At 42.1% G+C, this 22,000-nt stretch overlaps 1 protein-coding gene across 1 annotated transcript; it reads left to right on the top strand.

The window, feature by feature from the left end:
* The first annotated feature begins 5,879 nt into the window (after window positions 1–5,879).
* Slc20a1 (solute carrier family 20 member 1) lies at window positions 5,880–21,775 on the top strand. Its single transcript, XM_042695392.1, has 11 exons — window positions 5,880–6,135; window positions 6,570–7,146; window positions 7,303–7,443; window positions 7,896–7,981; window positions 13,253–13,349; window positions 15,792–15,911; window positions 17,562–17,831; window positions 17,940–18,498; window positions 19,061–19,246; window positions 19,719–19,803; window positions 20,826–21,775. The coding sequence occupies exons 2-11, from the start codon at window positions 6,840–6,842 to the stop codon at window positions 20,991–20,993; spliced, it is 2,019 nt and encodes a 672-aa protein (XP_042551326.1). The 5' UTR covers window positions 5,880–6,135; window positions 6,570–6,839; the 3' UTR covers window positions 20,994–21,775.
* Window positions 21,776–22,000: the final 225 nt, after the last annotated feature.

The raw sequence follows: 22,000 nt of genomic DNA, 5'->3' as shown, positions 1-22,000 counted from the left end.
TTCCCTGCTTCATTCTCTCCACCTCTCCCCCTTTTGAGACATAGTATCACTATGTAACCCAGGCTGTCCTCAAACATGCAATCCTCCTGCCTCAGTCTCCTGAGTAGTAGGATCACAAGCATGTACCTCCTCTGGCTTGATCAGTTAAGTTGCCCCTAAGAATAAAATTAGGAAAATAAAACTGGGCAGAATCTGATTACAGTGGATAAGACCACCAACCATAGAAACAATTCATCCTAGAATTTGTTGACACCCACATATAACTAGTATCCAAAAAAGTGCTTGCTAAATGCCCAGCGAGTGCCAAGTTCATTACTCATGTAAGTTTTGTAGCAATCCTATTATCTCTATCTTACAGAATAGGAATGAAGGCACAGAGAGGTTAGGCAACTTGCTCAAACTCATAGCAGGTAAATGGTAAACCCAGGAGTCATTTCAGATAGTGTGACCCTAGAGCCATGTGCTGATTACTCTTAACTAAAATGGTATGAGTGCTTGCTCAGAAAAATTAGACAATATACAAAAAAGTGGTTGATTTTTCAACATCTGACTGAAAAAAAAATGCCTAAACATATTGTTTCTAAACTTACAAGTAAAAAGAATCTGTATTCTTGTAATTGCTTCCAAACTGTTAATGTGCTTATGAATCACAAGGGGAGCTTTTGAAAATGCAGATTCTGCTAGAGGGGGGTTGGGTGGGGAATGTAGCTCAGCCTTAGAGTGCTAAGGCCCTAGGACTGGTCCCCGGTATCTCTCCTTTTCTCCCCCCACCCCCAAAGGCAGATTCTGACTTTGCAGACTACCTCAATGCTGGTCCACTTACAGGAGCAAGGTTCTAAAGAGAGAGAGCAAGAGGGTCTGCCACCCTGGAAAGAAATTCCCCCAATGAAAATGAGATGGGGTTTTGCTTAGAACCTGTCTTCCATGAGGCTGATGCTGTGGCTTTTATCTTTTTCCTCTCCATTCCTTGCTCACTTTGTCCTTCCCTTCCTGCCTTTCCTCCCTCTTTTCCTCCTCTCCTTTCCCCATCCCCACCTCTGGTGCTCAGAAATGCACAGGTCAGGAAGAGGTGTGGTATGAGGGAGTATGGAAAGTTGACTCTGCCTCCTTGACTGTTGTGTTCATGGCTAGCATTAAGTACGACACTAAAAACAGTGTGAGTGTTTTTGAGGGCATGGGATGGTCAAGCTTGTTGATCTAGATCTACAGCAGGCTATTTGTCAACTGAAGAGCTAGGGGCAGCCACAGAGAGACTGAGGTCTCATCTCTCCTCCTGGAGAGGAGTGCTGATTCACATCCTGCTGCCCCCTCTCTTTCTTAGTACCTGCCATTTCATCCCAAGGCTTGGCTGAACCTCTTCCTCTTCAGCCACAGGATCTTCACTAAATATAATTCCTGAGTTTTCAGCAATACCTTTCATTCCTGTTGAAAGAAAGTTGAGCTTTGGAGAAAACAAAAAATCCACAGAGGTCTTAAGCAAGCGCTTAAGAATGCTGTGCTGTGGTTGGGGCTGGTTCAAGAGACTCATGAACCTCTAAGGCAAGAAATGTGTTCCTCTTCCTGCTGTCTAGGTCTTCTGCCATATCAAGCCTACATGAACAAGAAACTAAGACCGGACAACGAGCTGTCAAGGAGGAGGCACATCAAGTTTAGGGTGGGTACGACTATCTCCCTGTTGGAATAGAAGTGGATTACCAGTTTGCAAGGCAAAAGCAAAACCCAGCTCCTTTTTGGTGTGGGATATCAGCCTCAGCCTGTGCATCTGCACATCAGAGCTTGGCTGTCTGGATGCTTAGAAGAACCCCTACTCTGTCCCTATCCCCAACTCTTATATAACCTTCTGAGTAGTAGAGCCATGGATACTAGATGCTCAGTCTTGTTCAATGGACATTAAGGCTATGGAAAATATCTGGAGACAGAGCTAATAGCCTTTAAAGTAGGAAGAGAACTAACTGAAGGTGGCATGAGGTCCCTCCTTGAAACATTACTTTGAACCTATTTCCTGTAGTTGACAACAGGTTGGTTTTGCCTTATAAGATAGGTTTCTCTTTCTCTCTCCCTTCCCTGGCCACCTTTGGTGCCAGTCCTGGGATTTAAATTCAGGACCTGGGGACTATCCCTTAGCTTTTTTTTTTTGGTCCGGTCATGGGGCCTGAACTCTGGGCCTGGGCGCTGTCCCTCAGCTCTTCAGCTCAAGGCTAGCGCTCTACCAAGACTTGAGCCAGAGTGCCACTTCCAGCTTTTTTCTTTTTGCTTATGTGGTGCTGAGGAATTGAACCCAGGGCCTCATGCATGCAAGGCAAGCGCTCTACCACTGAGCCACCTTCTCAGCCCTATCCCTTAGCTTTTTTGCTCAAGGCAGTGCTTTACACTTGAGCCACAGTTCTACTTCTGGCTTTTTGTTGGTTAAATGGAGATAGTCTTGCCTAGTCTGGCTTCAAACTGTGATCCTCAGATCTTAGCCTCCGGAGTAGCTAGGATTATAGGCATGAGCCACCCCCGTGCCCAGCTTGCTTCTCTTTTTCTGAAAAGATTCAAGAAAACAGAGTTTCCAGTAACTCTAAGATTGGGTCAGGCTACAACTTTATTTTTGGAGAGAGCACGTACGTTGGCTTCCTGCCTCTTCCTATTCTGGGGAAGCTGGGGCCAATTTGAAGACAGGTCTCCTAGAAATGCTCTTCCAACCACCCTCCCTCCAGGCTTGAGTAGGCTTAAAATTCAGGTTGTAAATGCAACAGTTAATTTTAAAAAAATAAGGAAGAAAGAAGAGGAAGTAAATGTGTTGACTTAAGTGTAAATAAGAGTTAACACCTAGGGCTCACATCTTAGCTCTAGATTTACTGGCATCCTAGGGAAAAGCATTGATTTAACTAGGGCTTCAATCTCCCATGCTTTGGTTACTTGATGTGTAAAATAAAGTGAAAGGATCTCCTTAGAAATTGAGAGTGTCACAGGAGATATGTGCAGAGGACCTAAAATAGTGCCTGGCACTCATTGCTTGATAATATCTCTTCATTTTCCTCAGGATGGTCTCCTTTACTTGATGGCTCCTAGTTTTCCTCCTCTGCATGTTCTCTCCTTCTGCTCCCATCCAAGTCCTAAGACGGACTTCTAGAACTGTCCACATTCCTGGTTAGGGCATACAATGTTCCCCTGCCCATTTGAATGTCCCTTCTTCCCAACAGAACTTTTCCAGGATGCTTACTTCAAGCACATTGAATAGTGACCTCAGATGCATTTCCTTGTCTGCAAATCTCTAGGAGCTCTAGTATACATGCTATTGTTTTCTCCTTTTGTCTGCATTCCTGCAGGTCAGATTTCTTAGCTCTCAGTAGCTCAACTGCACTTCAATGAGTTTGTGAGACATGGAAAAAACTACAAAAAGTCCAGGCTCACAGAGCCTGGTTTGGTGCTCTACAGCTCGTGACATGTTGTTTTATTTTGTCCTCTGAGGGTAAGGGTGAGTGAGGGATCTTGGGTCTACAGGCTTAGTGGCCATGACTCACCAAAGATACTGTTGTCACTTAGGCCAGCCAGTGGGTCTGTTCAGTGATCACGGACAACATTGCCCCCTTTGCCCTGATTTGCATAGTAGCAATGTGATTCTGCACAGCCTATTAGTCTATTAGTATTGGGAGAAGTTTGAGAGAACTGACCATGATGGCTGGGGTAGGAAGTTGATGTATGGTCATCTGACACATAACTCACTTTAAACTTGGGTTCTGCAGTCAGCCTTTAGCTAGCAATTGAGTAAGTGCTTAGATGTGCCAGAGGCTCTTCAGGATAGTTTGACAGATTTTGATTCATTTAGTCTTTCCAAAAGCCCTATGAAGTAGGGACTCTCCATCTTTATAGATAAGGAAACCAAGGCAAAGAATGTATTTGTCCCTGGTCACAACTATTGAGTAGTAGATAGTCTGATGTGTTTAACCACTCACTACTACATTAATTGGCCTCCAAGATCCTAGAGCATGTGTGTAGCAATGCCTTGATTCTATTGAAAAAGTATTGAACAACTATTAGGCTCTCTGACCTTTTTCCCCAGCATTTAGGTAAGGCTAGAACCAATGCCATTGGGTATAAGCAGACAGAGGTGTGTGTCCTCACACCCTCTCTTTCTTTCCCATTTCTTCTAGGTTCCTTCCAGAGGCAGGGCTCTACTTCTCTTCCCCTAACCCTGGCAAGCCCAGGTCTCTGAGCACCTTATCAATTCGGGATCCTGGACTGTGTTCTTACACCTTGACAGATATTATTCATCATAACTGCCTCACCCTGACTATCCAGTAAGTGTTTGCCAACTTTAAGAGCTACTATTACAGACTGACAACATAGCTGTAAACAACAGACTGTGGGAAAAGTTCCTTACAAAGTGCTAAGGTTCTTTCCCTGATCAGTCCTTTTATTCAATGTTTTTATAACCATGAAATGAAATAAAAGTGGAGGGAGAGTATTACTTTTGAAGGTGCCAGAATTGCACTCCAATCAGTGGCTCTGGGACATAAAACTTTTTCAGACATGACCTTAGGACCTAGAGTCTTGTATAACACAACTGTGCTAGATGTTCTGGGTAAGTCAGAGGACACTGAGATGAAGTTTAAGCCATTATAGATTACTCTGGTATAGTAATAATTTACAGTATCTTTGTTTCTACTCCTCCGTGCCCTGTACTTGAGATGGTAAAAATGTGAAGATTCCAAAGCATTCTAAGCCTGGTAAGTATTTCTGGATGGAATATTTTTAATCTCATCCACTACCCTAACAAGAGACAAAGACCTAAATCTTCCACTGCATGATTAAGCTTAAGCCATGTGATGGAAAAACCCTGAAAGGTGTCTTATTAGTATCCAAACTACACACCAGAGGTGTGTTGCACATAGGGGAAGGAATCTTTATCAGAAAAAATAGGAAAACTTCCAGGATAGAAAGAAAACATCCTCTTCCACCCAGTTGGGCATCCTAAGGCAGGTATTTGCATGCAAAGAGCTAAGTGGAAATTAGCATTTCCTGAAGACTTACTGAATTTTGGTCAACATTCACACTTTTTCTCATGTAATTCCGGCCAAAAAGCAAGAAGTGTCAACTGCACGCAGTATTATACATTCTTGAGAACGCATGGGGACCTAGGAGTTGCTCAAGGTGACACACTGCAGCAAGTGAGTCAGAATATGAATCCGAAGCATTGTCCTTCCCGCTGCACCACAGCCAAGGCACAGAACCCAGGTCTGCGGCCGAGAACTTAATGACCCACAGCTCTGTGTTGCAACGGGGACGCAAACCGGTTCTCGTAACTCTCAGCCCTGCAATTTTCACCCCAGTGCATGACTGCGGGAGAAAAGTGACCACGTGAACCACCTCCGCCTGCTGGGCGGGGGACAGAGCCCATCCATGCCAAGGGCAAGTCAGGTGCGACAGCGAGCCGGGCCCGGATCCCGAGCTCCGGGGCACGCACTCCCCCGTTCCGTGACGGGAAGGGGGAAGGAACTCCACCGACTCGGCTAACTGTGCTCAAAGTGCGGCAGGGGAGCGGCAGGCACCGCAACCCAGGAGCCGGGTAGGGCAACCCAAGAAGTGACCTTGGTCGTGGCCTTTGTGTCGCCGTGGGACGATCTTCGCGCGCCAGATGAGAGCCCCTGCGGCATCCGCCGGTCAGCAGCCGAGGTGACCAGACTGGGCCAGCGAACCCAGGCGAGGCTGCTGGGAGGGGCTCTCCTGCCCCACGTGGACTAGCTCGGTACTGGAGGGCGTGGCCTTCGGCGCAGCTGGACCAATGAGCGTGAGCGTGGGGTTCACAAGGCGCGGCGCATTCTGCCCGAGGGGGAGGGATACGTCATCGTGGGGGCGGGGTTCCGGGCCGGCGCGAGGCGCGGCAGGTCACGCGGGTCGTGGCGCCGGCTATAAGTAAGGGCCAGCGCTTACTTCGCCAGAGTGATGGCTGCTGGCGCGCGTTGCGCTTTTTCTCATTCCAGTCGCTGAGGTACCCGTAGCTGTACTTTCCTGGGTGGGACGCGAGCCCTGCGAAGCGTTCCCGGTGTCGCTGTCCTGGCCCATCTGCTGGCCAGCCGCAGGTGCGTGCGTCCATCGCGTCGCCGCCAGGATCTCGCCTCGTTGTCTCCGCTAAGCCCTCGGTTTCCTCTGGTGAGTGGTGGCGCTGCCATGTAAAGGCTCTTTCTTCTCCCCGGGGCCGGGCAGGCCCGGACGCCGACGCGGAGGCGGCGGAAGCAGCCGGGCTGTTCGCGTCCACGCCGCTGTCACCCTCCCCCCACCCCCCCTCGCCCGCCCGCCGCTGCCCTTTTTGGCGGTCCCGGGGCGGCGCGCGCGGGAATGGCCCTGCTTCGGTTTTCGCGCCGAGGACGCGCGCGCGCGCTGGCGATCGGGGCTGGGCCGGGCGCGCGCGGGCCCGGGCGCGGTAACCGGGCGCCACGTGCCCCGCCTGGCGCTTCCAGCGGTGGATAGCGGACTCGGGCGGCGGGCGGAGGCCATGGCGGGGGCCCGGCCGCGGCGGGCAGAGCGGGCTTCGACCCCTCAAGGACGCGGTGCTATTGTTATTTTCTCCTCCCTCGCTTCCTCAGGATGAACTTATGTCCTTTTTCTAACGCGCCATGGAATTCTGCGCCGTGCTTGTAACCCTCCAGAACCCAAGAAACCCCAGACAGCAGACGCCCTGCAGCATCGTATAGCAGTGACTCCTCCGCCCGGTTTCTGTGCCGTAGTTTACAGTATTTAATTTTATATCTTATTTATTAGCATTTTGATACCTCATATTCTGTTTACACATCTTAAGAGCCGTTCAGTAATTCTCTCATTCATTAGAAAAGCATAAAACCACTATTCTAGAGAGAATGACACCAACCGCGGCCCTGCCTACTTCTGATTACCTATGGATGGTCATCCTGGGCTTCATCATTGCATTTATTTTGGCATTCTCCGTGGGAGCCAATGATGTAGCAAATTCGTTTGGTACCGCTGTGGGCTCAGGTGTTGTGACCCTGAAACAAGCCTGCATCCTAGCTAGCATCTTTGAAACAGTGGGCTCAGTCTTGCTGGGGGCCAAAGTGAGTGAAACCATCCGGAAGGGCTTGATTGATGTCAAGATGTACAACTCTACCCCAGAGCTGATGATGGCCGGCTCAGTCAGTGCTATGTTTGGTAAGTTCTTATGCATTGTGCTCTTAGTGGTGGATGAGCTAATTTATTATTGGTTACAGTTTTTGTGCTGAACCTATCTGATTATTTCTTTCAGACTGTACTGCTTACATAATAAGAGTCTGTCCATTTTTACTTAATAACATTTGACTGTTTCAGGTTCTGCGGTATGGCAACTAGTGGCTTCGTTTTTGAAGCTCCCCATTTCTGGGACACATTGTATTGTCGGTGCAACCATTGGTTTCTCCCTTGTGGCAAAGAGACAAAACGGAGTCAAGTGGTCTGAACTGATAAAAATTGGTATGTTTAACTCTTAATGGCTTGACTTGTTTTTTTTCTTGTCATATGCTCCCATGGTAATGTGTATGGACAGCTTTTTTCTTTTCTTTCTTTTCTTTTTTTTTTTTATTTTGTCGGTCGTGGGGCTTGAACTCTGGGCCTGGGTGCTGTCCCTCACCTCTTCAGCTCAAGACTAGCGCTCTACCACTTGAACCACAAAGCCACTTCTGGTTTTGTAGGTCTTATTGGAGATAAGAGTCTCACGGACTTTCCTGCCTGGGCTGGCTTTGAACTTTGATTCTCAGATCTCAGCCTCCTGAGTAGCTAGGATTACAGACAGGCATGAGCCACCAGCGCTGACTCAAATGGACAGTTTTAAGGATTTTGCAAATAAGAGCATCCAACATTTGAAAGCCATTTGCCTCCTAGATTTCATTAGTTGATATCTTTTTTCTTAATGTGTTCTATTCCAGTGATGTCTTGGTTCGTCTCTCCACTGCTGTCTGGTATTATGTCTGGAATTTTATTCTTCCTTGTTCGTGCATTCATCCTCCGAAAGGTAACCTTTCTTCTTCCTTACTGGGCCCTTTATGCAGTTCTCACGCAATCTTAATTCAAACTGACTGACATTCTTACAATTGTGACTGGTATGTGGCATTGGAAAGTTAGTTATTTGTTCTGAACACCTCTTGTATTTTGTGGAGTTCTGTGAAAGAATCAAGTTCTAAACACATATAAGGCATCCAGGAAGGAAACAATAGGATGTTGAGAGACTGAGAATATAGAATATGGAAATTTATTTAAGTTGGCTTTGCCTAGTTGCATGTAGATTACTTTTTTTTTATACCAAAACCACCGCTATATTCAGGACATTAGGAATTGTAACCTTGAGACTCAAGTCCCAATTTCCCCCATGGCTCTTTCTAAGCTGTCAGATAATTGAGTTTTTACAGGGCCAATTATAACCAGGATATAAGCTTCTGGGTGAGGCCCTTATTCCCTATAATGGGTCCAGTTTCTCAGTAGATTAAAAAAGCCACTAAAGGTGATTTTTTTTTTTTTTTTGCCTTACCAAAAAAATCAAGAATACAAGTATCCATTTAATTTCCTATTTGGAAATCACTTTTGAGAGACCCACTAGCACTTCTTTATCAGGAAGTCTAATGTGCTCCAAAACAGATGTAGACAACAAGGGATTATATTGGCATTGGACTGAGTTACAGTAAGAACAAATGCATTTTTTTTCAGGGAACAAAGTTGTCTTTTTTCTAAGGTGAATGGCTCTTAACTGTGCATTGTTGAGTTCTTTTTTTAAAATACCCCTAAACTTTAGAAATTTGAGTAAAAAGAGATAGGTGCCTTAGTCTCAAGAGGTGAGAATGTGTTCAGACCCTATTTGTCTGATCTACTTCTAAGCTTCTCTGGGGAAGGATTTATGTCTCTTCTCTGTAGAGATCCTTCAATTGCTAAATTGAATCACTTACCCGTAGCCTGAGTCTGGTAGAATAAAGCTTCTAGCATTTGGAACATCTATAGTTTGGCATAGTGTGATAAAGAGACAGTTTATTGATAGTCTTTTAAGTTTGATACTACTTCATTCAGCAAGCATCTTCTCTCCTTCCCACTCACCAACCATGGTATATGGCAGTATGTTTAAACGTGGGGCTTCCAAATAGTCAAGGTCCTGTACTACTGTATACTAGGACATCAGAAGAATTAATGGGAGCTCTTGTTATGGTTGTCTACTTTGAAAAGGTGTTCACTGGCTTTTTAGATGATTGGAAAGTAGGTTGTTCTGGTTTTAGAGAGGCTTGATGTGTCTGATCTCTTATCTTCCCTGGAGAGGAAAATGGTGGTGCTTTAAGATGGAAGGCAGGGTTTTTAGGTGTTCAGAACCTTTAGACTGCTACAATCTGAATATTTTACTATTGATATATTCTAATTCTTTAAAGTTCTGTCTTGAAAATTAGAATTTTTTTTAATTTAAAAGATGTATTTTCAAATTTTTTATTTTTGGAATGCCTTTTCCAATAGTTTTGGTAATTTAATAGGTAGAATGGAGGAAGGACTTCTGTGAAGGACTGTAGCATTAAACAGTGGGTAGATGAAGTGAAAGCTTTCCTGCTGAAGATTTAAATTCTAGTCAGAGAAAGTCAGATTTTTGGCCTCCTCCTGTTAGGAAGTCACATAAACTATATCTAGGGTATCTGTTTTTTTCTTTGGGCAAAAACTAAAGGGAATACCCAAAGGGGGGTTGAAGATGCCTTTTCCCATCCCACATAATTAAAATGATGAGGCATTCACATGTTTTCTTTAACTTTTTAACTTCTTTGAATTTTAACAACTTTAACTAAAGTGCTCGGAATAGTTCTCCCAGAGAATGACTAGGTGACCCAGTGTAGTTAACTTTATCAATTGACTTCAGGTTATGATCTACTCAGATCATATAGTGATGAAAATTATTTCATAAAGATCACTAGCTCTGCTGGGCGCTGGTGGCTCACACCTGTAATCCTAGCTACTCAGGAAGCTGAGATCTGAGGATTGCAGTTCAAAGCCAACCTAGTCAGGAAAGACCGTGAGACTCCATTTAACCACAAGAAAACTGGAAGTGGCCCAGAGGCTCAAGTGGTAGAGCAATTGCCTTGAGCTGAAGAGCTGGAGGGACAGCGCCCAGGCCCAGAGTTCAAGCCTTATGGCCGACAAAAATAAATAAATAACTAAAAATCACCAGCTCTATTTATCTCTTGGGAGTACCTGGGATGAGACTGGAGAGGGAGTGGAAAAGGAGAGATCTGGCTAGGAAGGTGATTCAGTGGTGAGTGCTTGCCTTGCATGCATGAGGCTCTGGGTTCGATTCCTCAGCACCACCTAAGCAGAAAAAGGCAGAAGTGGTGCTGTGGCTCAAGTGGTAGAGTGCTACCCTTGAGATAAAGAGATGAGGGACAGGGCTGGGAAGTTGGCTCAGTGGTAGAGCGCTTGCCTTGCATGCATGAGGCCTGGGTTTGATTCCTCAGCACCACATAAGCAAAAAGAAAAAAGCCAGAAGTGGCGCTGTGACTCAAGTGGTAGAGCGCTAGCCTTGAGCTGAAGAGCTCAAGAGTTCAGGCCCCACAATTGACAAAGGGGGGGGAGGAGGGAGAGGGAGAGAGAGAGAGAGAGAGAGAGAGAGAGACTTTCCTGACTTTGTTTAGACCATTGATTCTGTACTTTATGGTATACTATCAAGTACCATTTCTTATGCCCTTCCCAACTACTTGAGACTATCTCCATTTAGCTCAGGCTGTCTTCAAACTCAGTCCTGCCTCAGAATCCCAAGTGCTGGGATTACAGGCCTATGGCATCTTATCTGTTCCTAGTCCCAGCTGCTTTAATATTGTTTCCTTCTGGGAGTACTTAATTGGGCTACAAGAAAAAATATTTACATCTTAAGTGACCAGTTAGTTTGACTTGTAGATAGATAGTGTATCACCAAATAGTTCTTGAACTGATGTTAAAAGACCATTAAATGAGTTTTATTCTTAAGGTGGAGCCTTTAGGTTTCTTTAAACACTTACCTTAAAACTCTGGATGGCGGGCTGGGAAATTGGCTCAGTGGTAGAGTGCTTGCCTTGCATACCTGAGGTCCTGGGTTCGATTCCTCAGCACCACATAAGCAAAAAAGAAAAAACCCGGAAGTGGTGCTGTGACTCAAGTGGTAGAGCACTAGCCTTGAGCTGAAGAGCTGAGGGATAGCACCCAGGCCCAGAGTTCAGGCCCCACGACCGAACCCCAAAAACAAAACAAAACAAAACAAAAAAACTCTGGATGGCCTGTCCACCTTAGGTTAAACTTGTTTGTCCTTAATGTATGACTGGCATTGGTCAGTGCTTCAAAGGTGAGAGAAAACAGTTCCTAAGTTCTAGGGTATTTTTGTTTTGAATTTCTGTTAGCATTCTTTTAAATAATGGATGACAGTTAAAATTAAGGGAGGTTTTGAATGAGAGCCCATTTCTACTGGATAGAAATGACACTCTTATTTCACACATGGCTCTACAAGCTTACTCTTCTATTTTATTGAACTTAAGCCACCACCTCCCTCTCCTCAAAGTGCTGATCTCCCACTTCCTCCTCCCATCAGAGTGCAGTTTTGAGACTTGAATTCAGGATCTAGGAGCTGTCCCTGATTATTTTTACAGAGGGCTAGTGCTCTACCACTTGAGCCACAGTTCCACTTTTGGCCTTTTGATGGTTAATAGGCTAGCTTTGAACTGTAATCCTCAGATCTTAGCCTCCCTTAGGAAGCTACTGACAGCTAGAATTACAGGTCTGAGCCACTGGTGTCCAGCCTGTTCATAGTTTTTAGGTGTTTGATTTGGATGCTTTTTTATGGAATAAATACATGTTTATTATAAGTGAAACATTTCTCTTCTTTCTTTGCACTACCCTTTACTGTTTCTTGAAACATTTCACATTTTTGCCTAAGAGCCTTTGCATTTGTCCATGGTTCTTGTCTTCAGATCCCTATTTGCCTTCTACGTGAACATTTATGTCTGCTTAACTGATGTTTCCTGACCCCCTTCCCTCCCCCCCCCCCCCCCCCCCCCCGTTAAAATTTACCTCTTTATCACTAGACCCTTACTCTAAATTCTCAATTTTTGGATTATTTCATATTAGAAGACAAATGCCAGTTCTGTGTTATTCCTTCCAATATTGTGCCAGAGTAATTCTTAACAGTCTCTACTAATAGATGAACTATTAGTACACAGTAGATTTTTTTGTCTTCGTGCTTTTGTGAAGTATTCATGATGCAGTGTTTTTCAGATATTAGGTGATAGCTGCAGGTATGTTTTGCATTTTTCACTTTTAATCTGTGAAGGCATAAAATGAGGAAAATTATGTTTTTTTCATTTTTATTGAGTAACTGCATAAAGGAGTTAAAATTGTCCAAGTCAGGTAATAAGTACAGTGCTTCTTGATAATATTACCCTTTCATTTTAACATTGTTGTTTCTCTTGTTTAGTAGATCCTCGTGCAGATACTTAGATTTGCATGTGAATTTCACATACCTTAAGCCATTAGATACTGAAACTGATTATTCAGGATGTTATTAGTCACTTATTATTTTTTTTGTCGGTTGTGGGCCTTGAACTCTGGGGCCTAGGCTCTGTCTCTGTTCTCTTCAGCTCAAGGTGAATGCTCTACTGCTTGAGCCACAGCACCACTTCCGGTTTTCTAGTGGTTTATTGGAGATAAGAGTCTCATGGACGGGGCTGGGAAGGTGGCTCAGTGGTAGAGCGCTTGCCTTGCATGCATGAGGCCCTGGGTTCGATTCCTCAGCACCACATAAGCAAAAAGAAAAAAGCTAGAAGTGTCGCTGTGGCTCAAGTGGTAGAGCGCTAGTCTTGAGCTGAAGAGCTGAGGGACAGTGCCCAGGCCCAGAGTTAAGGCCCCATGACCGGCCCCCCCCCCCCCCAAAAAAAAAAAAAAGAGTCTCATGGACTTTCCTGCCTGGGCTAGCTTTGAACTGTGATCCTCAGATCTCAGCCCTCCTGAGTAGCTAGGATTATAGACATGAGCCACCGGTGCCTGGCATTATTAAAAATAGCAAAAGAAAAAAACCCCACAAAACCCAAACCCAGTTTTTGGTGGAAAGCAAAATTAGTTTTTTATTTTTGTTTTTGTTTTTAAACAGATACTTCCAGGAACAAGTATAGGAAAGTCCCAGTTGGCCTTGGAACTTTCTATGGAGAAACCAGTGTTAGCACTGAAATTCCAAACCTATCACAAGATTCTCAGGCAAAGGGTTAGCTTTAACAGCTTTTAAGATACTGATCTTAATGTTTTACAGGAAGACCCAGTTCCTAATGGTTTGCGAGCTTTGCCATTTTTTTATGCCTGCACAGTTGGAATAAACCTCTTTTCCATCATGTATACTGGAGCACCGTGTAAGTACATGTCAAAATATTGAAGTGTGAATTTAAAGTTATTTACAAAACTTGTATTAAATGCCCAATTTACCCCTTTTTGCTTTACAGGGCTGAAATCTTCTAGAAGGTGACTGGCCTGCACCCATTTCAGAAGGCTGCAGGCTAGTGTACACTGAGTTAACCTAGATAGTTTTTCAACCAAAGAGACCTGCTCAGATTCTAAATCACTACAGAACTTTCCTCTTTAGTCTTCACAGGATCTACCAGGATCCATCAATAATATGATCTTCTCCCTCCCTTCTTCCTATCTATGCTAAAAAATGCTGGACCTCACTACTGAAGAGTTATTAGTTTTTTTATTTGTTCTTCAATAATCAGTCATTTAGGACTGGTTTCTGGAACCATTTTTCTCTCTCAAATGGAACTACTTCTTTTTCTAAGTACTTAATTTACCCTCTTGAATCTACTTGAATGAGAAGAGTTGGGATGTTTAACATCTGGCCTGAGTGCACTTGGAAGAAGAATTCATGCAGCTGAGAGGAAAAGTAATTTGAGAATGTAAAGGTTGAGATGTTGCTTGATTTCATATTCGGAGTAAGCAAGGCATGAATTTAGTTGTGCTGCATGTTTAATTTAGCAGCTATAAGAAATTAGTTATCTCTAGCACCCTACTACGTAGGACAGATCAGTTTTGGCCTCATGTGGTTTGATGATTTTTGACTGTTAATGTATTTCAACTTTTGTCTGTGACCCACTGGAAAAATTTCATGTTGCTACCTAGTGCACATGTGTATCTGTGTGTATATAAATAGAAAGTTAGGTTGTCATAAAGCAGTTTATCTTTATCATGGACAGTGAGCTTATCTATTTTCAAATATTCTTTTAAGGAATTTTAAAAAACAATTTAGTTTGTGGCCCATTAGCCTGATTTCATTTCTGATTAACGAGTCATGACTTGCTTCTTAAGTCTCACTAAGTGTAGTAAGTCATTGATGAAAAAACAAAGCTAGCAAAATATTTTTAGTCTTGTCATCATTCTTGGTATATCAGTAAAGAAATGGGCAGTTTTATGAGAATATTGGTCTTGGAGGATAGTTCAGTCCTTGCCAAATGGCACAGGCAAGGAAATGCTTTCCATTCTGTTATAAATTGAATTTTTTGTGCTAAACTAAAATGTCTCCCATGAGATTCTAAGCACTTAGTATTTATGTGGTAGTTGCAAATCTCATAGTTAAGATTAGCAACCAAAATATTAAATAATTTTTGGATATGGGAACTTAGATATTTTTGTTTTGTCTTCTATGGATCATTTACAAGAAAACCAGTCTCCTTTCATTTTACCTTTTGATATAGAATGCAGACATTTAAATCATGACAGATCCATGTTTCATGTATATTTGAATTTCTGTGACTATTAACTCAAAATTTAAAGTAAAATTACAATTGAAAAGCCCAATAGTCATGTAGAACTTTAGTTTTAAAGTGACCTCAGTTTTTGTTTCTTAAAGGTTGATTATTTTGAAAGCAGTAGAACTTTATCTGTTAAAAATCTGTTGAGCAAGATGGAGTACAGCAATCACAAGTCACTATGCTGCTGTCTAAACTATGTCATAATGTCTCTTAAGGCTTAAATCATATTGTACTTCTGTTTCTATAGTAGCTTAGAGCCTGTTGGCATGCAGCATGATAAACAGATAATAACTAATATTACCTATCCTTGAGCCATGGATGAAGCTTGCCTGTTGACATTGGTGGGCAAGTCTGAAAAGATCATGGCCTGTTAAGTAAAACTCTTGCAAAACTTTGTTTGTGAAAGACAACTATTTGGGTCTATGAAGGTGGCTTAGTGGTAGAGTGCTTGCCTTGCATACATGAGACCCTGGGGTTTGATTCCTCAGCACCATATAAACAGAAAAAAGCCGGAAGTAGTGCTATGGCTCAAATGTTAGAGCACTGGCCTTGAGCTGAAGAGCTGAGGGACAGTGCCCAAGCCCAGCGTTCAGGCCCCATGACTGAACCCTACCCAAAAAAACACAACTATTTAACTCTGTAAGCTATTGTCTTCCTATAGCTAATATTCCAGTTTTCTGTTTTAGTTTGGTAATGTTTTTAAAGAGATATTTGAAGGCTAATACAATGAATGAATTTTTTCACAGAGAATTATTTCAACATGTCAAATGTGATTATTAGGGCATCTTTTTAAGCATTCAAGTAAGTTGGTTTATGCAAGAGTGATTTGTGGCAGTTAGAATTAGGAGTCGGGTGGGAAGTAGAGGGCTAGAATATGAAGACGCTTAGGGCCCTTCAGTGTTTCAATGGACCAAAACTGGTATGGCTTTCTGTGTAATAACTTTGAATTGGGCTGGCTTGGGGAAGTGCTCCATCTCCACAGGTGGACTTACATGTTCTAAGGGGGGCTGTTGCCCTAGGGTTTTCAAGATGCACCATTTTATCTCCTAGTGCTGGGCTTTGACAAACTTCCTCTGTGGGGTACCATCCTCATCTCGGTGGGCTGTGCAGTTGTCTGTGCCCTTATCGTCTGGTTCTTTGTATGTCCCAGGATGAAGAGAAAAATTGAACGTAAGTAATAACTTGTAGCAGAACAGTTTAACTAGCAATATTGTATGTAAATCTTTTTGTTTGGCTACATATAAAAATCCACTGGACAGACTGACACCATAAAATATATAGTGTAGTAATTGGAGAGTAGGTTTGTTGCCCAGATTATTTTAAATGGACTTAAAATGAGCTAATCTTGATTATTAACTAATTATTACTAATTAACTACCAATTATTAACTAATCTTAATCATTAAGAATATTTGTCAGTTGGCACTGGCAGGTAAGTACAGAGAAGTACATTAGTTGAGAAGCATGAAGATATCTTTATTAAGGTACAGATTTCCTAATACAAATAAAGGGCAGGTACAAAATACTCTCAATGCAGGAAACATTTGCCCAACTACTTGGATTCAGTCACAGCCAAGGCTTATGCTTTAGTATAATTCTAGATGTAAACATTTACACATTGTATCCCAAATCTACTGTAGAGTGTAGATACATATACAAATTCACATTGCATTTGTACTAGAATTGTAGCACAAATTCTGGAATTCTAGATGTAAACATTTACACATTGTATCCCAAATCTACTGTAAAGTGTGGATACATACACAAATTCACATTGCATTTGTACTAGAATTGTAGCACAAATTCTGGAAGTCAGCATCATTAGATGTCAGCTGAGTCACTTAGGCTATTATTATTGTAATAACTATCTTGGTTAGTAAAATTCTGACTTAAATCTAGATCTAACATTCCTTTACTAACTGAGCTTTGAAAAGAATCATCATCTGTCATTTTCATCCCTACAAATGCTAAATTAGCAAGGTCCAGTATATTCCTAGAGGCAGTGGGATGCATACTGAGTGGAATTAGGAAGATTCAACTGAGGAGCCTTCTACAGGCTCTGTGCTAGTCAGCTGTGCTGGGGAAATGAGGCTTTTAGGACTCCTGACCTCATTTCTCCCTCAGTCTGGAAGAAAAGACAAATCTTGCTTTAATGTTAATCTAGTTTGAGGTTCCTGAACTCTTGATAGTTAAAGATGTACTAACTTGATAGGCTATAAGGTTTAGAACTACAAGGCAGGTTTTGTTTCATAGAAGTAGAGGCCAGTTTATCGAAATTTCATTTTTAAAAAGAATTAGGGCCAAGCTGAGCTCTTCAGTTTTTTTGTGAGGTGCTGTAAAGAAAAAAAATCTAAGAAAGAATGTAACAGACCTCCACAACCTAAAATATTTACTAAAATTTGCAACCCTAGTGGCTTGTGCACTGAATTACTGGCTTATTCCCAAGTGAAAGCAAATAACAAAGCAAGCAGGAAGCTAACCTAAAATTTAGCTCAAGTTTACAGGTATTATTAATTTTTTTTCTTTTTGGCCAGTCATGGGAGTTGAACTCAGAGCCTGGGTGCTGTCCCTGAGCAATTTCACTCAAGGCTAATACTCTACCACTTTGAGCCAGTTACCACTCTGGCTTCTTCTGTTTATGTGATACTGAGGATTTGGACCCAGGGCTTCATGAATGCTAGGCAAGCACTCTACCACTAAGCCACATTCCCAGCCCTCATTAATTTTTTTAAAATGGAGTTTGGGGTGGGAGAAATAGGGGATGTGGAACAAGGGGAGTATGTCAAAAGCATACTAAGTTCTCCTCCCTTTTCTTCCCTAGGAGAAATAAAATCTAGTCCTTCTGAAAGCCCCCTAATGGAAAAGAAGAACAGCTTAAAAGAAGACCATGAAGAAACAAAGTTGTCTCTTGGTGATATTGAAAACAGGAATCCTACTTCTGAGGTAGGGTCTGCCATTCTGCCTCTCCGAGCTGCAGTGGAGGAGAGGACAGTGTCTTTCAAACTTGGAGATCTTGAGGAAGCTCCAGAGCGAGAGAGGCTTCCCAACGTGGACCTGAAAGAGGAGACTAGCATTGACAGCCCCATGAATGGTGAGTTGACAGTCCCAGAGTTGGGTTCTCTTCTCCATAGTGGTGAGGAGACTACTGTTTAGACTTGATTTTCTTTGTGTTGAGCATTATCTTTTTGGTCTTGGCCAGGTGCAGTGCAGTTGCCTAATGGGAACCTTGTTCAGTTCAATCAAGCTGTTAGCAACCAGATAAACTCCAATGGTCACTATCAGTATCACACTGTGCATAAAGATTCTGGCTTGTACAAAGAACTGCTCCATAAACTACATCTGGCCAAAGTGGGAGACTGCATGGGAGATTCTGGTGACAAGCCTTTGAGACGCAATAATAGCTACACTTCCTATACCATGGCAATTTGTGGCATGCCCCTGGATTCATTCCGTGCCAAAGAAGGTGAACAGAAGGGAGAAGAAATGGAGAAGCTGACCTGGCCTAATGCAGACACTAAGAAGCGAATTCGGATGGACAGTTACACCAGTTACTGCAATGCTGTATCTGAGCTTCACTCGGCATCTGAGATGGACATGAGTGTCAAGGCTGAGATGGGTCTGGGTGAGAGAAAAGGGAGTGCTGGCTCTCTTGAAGAGTGGTATGACCAGGATAAGCCAGAAGTCTCTCTTCTCTTCCAGTTCCTGCAGATCCTTACAGCTTGCTTTGGATCATTTGCCCATGGTGGCAATGATGTCAGGTCAGTCTACTTTGTTCTCGGCATTGCTGAGTTTTATTTTTAAATGGTCCTTCCCTTCTTGTGCTTGTGGTGGTGTTTCTACCACCAGAGGGATATTGAATAATAATCTAGACAGGATGAAGTAATAGCAGTTACTGACTTAGAGAAATTACAAGAATGTTTTGAGCCTTATTTCTGCACATGATAAATATAAACATGTGTTTCTAGAGAAACCTTTGTCCAAGTGGGACTTAGGTCTGTGATAGTAAATTGTGAGATGTAAGGTAGAAAAACTTAAAATTACTGCCTGCCCTGTTGGATGAATTTGTGGGTCACTAAGATTCACTGTGGACCTAAGAGCTGTTTTAAGCAGTGCACCAACTGCATGGTACCCCTCGTGTCAGAGCAGCTTTCATTTTCTTCTGTTGTGTTGTGTATGCTGGGGTTCATAGGTTAGTTAATTAAATGAACTTGAAAGCAAGACCGAACAACCAAGAAAAGCAGTTAGTAATTGAATCTTGTCAAGAAGTGCTTTTGTCTGAAAAGTCATGCTTGTCTGTTTATCTTTTTTTTTGTCTTTCAGCAATGCCATTGGTCCTCTGGTTGCTTTGTATCTAGTTTATGTCACACAGGATGTTTCTACTGAAGCGGCAACACCAATATGGCTTCTACTATATGGTGGTCTTGGCATCTGTATTGGGCTGTGGGTCTGGGGAAGGAGAGTTATCCAGACTATGGGGAAAGATCTGACACCAATCACACCCTCTAGGTGAGTAGGTGAAGCAGGTTTGACACTGAGTAATGCTTGTTTCTCAAGAGATGTAATACTGTGTGGTGCTAACACTAGTCTGAATCTTTTCAACTTGTCTGGCCCATACAGTCACACATTAATCTTCAGTGGTCTCTTAACAGAATTTTCTTATAAAGATATATACCAAAGGTAATTACCTATATACTAGGTTTTTATTTGGTAGGCAAGTCTGATATTTACAAATTTGTTAAAATAAAAGTGTAAACTAATAAAATAACAGAATTTAACACTCAGGTATTAGACAGTAGGGGAAAGGACAGCCCTGTGGTCTGATTTAAAATTGATACCAATTCCAGAAGCTACCATAAATAAAGGTAAATAATGATGGAGTCTGTCACAGAGTAGAACAAAGCAAAGTTGTAATTCAAGGTAGAGTTAGCTTAACAAAAAAAACCCTAAATTCTTGACAAGAATCTTTTTGTGTCTGTAGTGGCTTCAGTATTGAGCTGGCATCTGCCCTCACTGTGGTAATTGCATCAAACATTGGCCTTCCCATCAGTACAACACACTGTAAAGTAAGTGATGTGCCTTTTATATGGTTCTGGTCATATGTGGCTTTAAAAAACTTTCTTTGTGCAGACATCTTAAAGAGATCACATGTTTAGGACAACTAATTACAAGGATAAAAACTTAGCATTTAATGATTTCTTGTTTTACTCATTTACTCATTTAAGTTATCTCATGTAGAGTTAACTTTTGATTTATGGGTACTGGGCTTTTTGTCACCTGTTATTGCAGTCCTATTATGATTTAGAGAAGTTGAGATGTATGTGTGCTAAAAGTCTTTAATTCTGGCTAGCTGGGCTCTTGTTAGCACTGTAGTGGCTGACACCTGGTTTTAACAAGTTTGTGAGGCTATTGGACTATTGGACAGTTGGAAGGTGACATGTGCAGTTCTCAGGACGGTAGTTCTGAGAAATTTACTGAATCTTAAAGTTGCTCCATGATCATGCAATGATTTATAGGAAAAAGGAAGAAACTGGCTTTTAAATATGTGAATTTAGACCAACCTGGAGCCTAGTTTTTTTTTTTTTTTCCTTTTTTTTTAAAATTTAACTCCTTTCTCTGCTAGGATGTCTGTAGGCCATCAGTTGTAAAGCCTTATATGAGCTACTGTCTAGAATGATCTTTAGGAAGTCTAAACTTCATTATTAAAAACAGTGCAAGTTCATTAAATTCTAGCTTAGAAGGGGAAAAGATATGTTCTTGTATAATTTTAGTACAATAGCATAGATTTGATTGATTTCTATATTGCCTTTATCTTCCTATGAGTAATTGTAACTTGTTGGAAACCAGCTTTTGGCTGGGTGTGGTGATGCATACCTAAAATCTCAGTCCTTAAGATGCTGAGGCAGACAGATTGGAAGTTCTAGGCCAGCCTAGACTACATAATGAGTTCCTATCTCAAAAAAAAAGCAAACAATTAGCTTTGTTCATCCTGTCAATTATGTGGGCTCCTTGTTTAAACAGCTTCAGGTGTGTTTTTGCTGAGATATCTTTTGCACTTCAGTTATTATCTTTTGTCTGTTTTTCCTAGGTGGGTTCTGTTGTATCAGTTGGCTGGCTCCGATCCAAGAAAGCTGTTGACTGGCGACTTTTCCGCAACATTTTTATGGCTTGGTTTGTCACAGTCCCCATTTCTGGTATTATCAGTGCTGCCATCATGGCTGTTTTCGATCACCTCATCAGAGCTTTTAAATCTTAAATTCGTGTCAATGTTTGGGACCACCTTACACATTTCTGCTCCCTTGAAGAATGAATAACAGTGTTACTGAAGACCGAGAAGAGTTTTAAATTTGAGACCTGTGGGAGGGAAGTGTTAATTATACTATAATTGCTTTTGTGCTAAATATGACTTGTCTCAAAATTAGCTATGTAAAATAACCAGGTTTCCACTGGTTCCTACTAAGTCTCCCTTCTGGGCTGTGAATTCCTGTACATATTTCTCTACTTTTTGTATCAAGCTTCAATTCCATTATGTTTTAATGTTGTCTTTAAAGATAGCTTGTGTGGGTTTTTTTTTTTTTTTTCTTTTTAACACCAGACAGAACCATTTGACAGAATATACTCTGCTTTGTTGGTTTCACCAGCTTCTGCCCTAACACGCACCAGGTGTTAACAATAAAACATAGCTGAAGCTTCCCTTATAGTCTCTTCTAGAAGTGGAGTGAGTCATTGGCACTCTGCCCTCCTGTCATTCATGGCAGATTTTGTTGGCATATATGGAAACCTTAGAGGGATGCGGTTCTTTGGACACAGTGAAAATTAAAGTTAGTAGTAACTTCTTTGCAAGTGACCCATTGGTTTATTGCTGAGAAGTAGAAGAAAAAAAACCTTTGGACAATTGTGGTGATTTCTTTTAAGATTTTTGACAGTATGGGTTGGGTGATTGAAGTGGAATATGAATTTGGGGCAATTAAAATGGGACAGCCTTCCATGTTCATCTGTCTACCTCTTAACTGAATAAAAAGCCTACAGTTTTTAGAAGATTGGTTCTCATGGTTTTTATTCATATTTTCATTGTCTGGGCTTCTAACCAGTTAGCTTTATATAATATTAGTAACAATGTATGTGTATCTTCACAAGTGAGAGCTAGAACTAACTTCAGGGTCCACACACTACATACTTAATATTTCTTATGATCCCAGAATATGTACAACATAATCCATAAAGATTGTTGAGGTAATATGGTGCTTTCATTTAGATAGCACA

The sequence above is a fragment of the Dipodomys spectabilis genome, unplaced genomic scaffold (genome assembly GCF_019054845.1).
Source record: "Dipodomys spectabilis isolate Male_0828 unplaced genomic scaffold, ASM1905484v1 ptg000187l, whole genome shotgun sequence".
NCBI classification, from domain to species: domain Eukaryota; kingdom Metazoa; phylum Chordata; class Mammalia; order Rodentia; family Heteromyidae; genus Dipodomys; species Dipodomys spectabilis.
The sequence above is the reverse complement of the archived record's forward strand: the minus strand, read 5'-3'. Positions and strand labels throughout refer to the sequence as shown.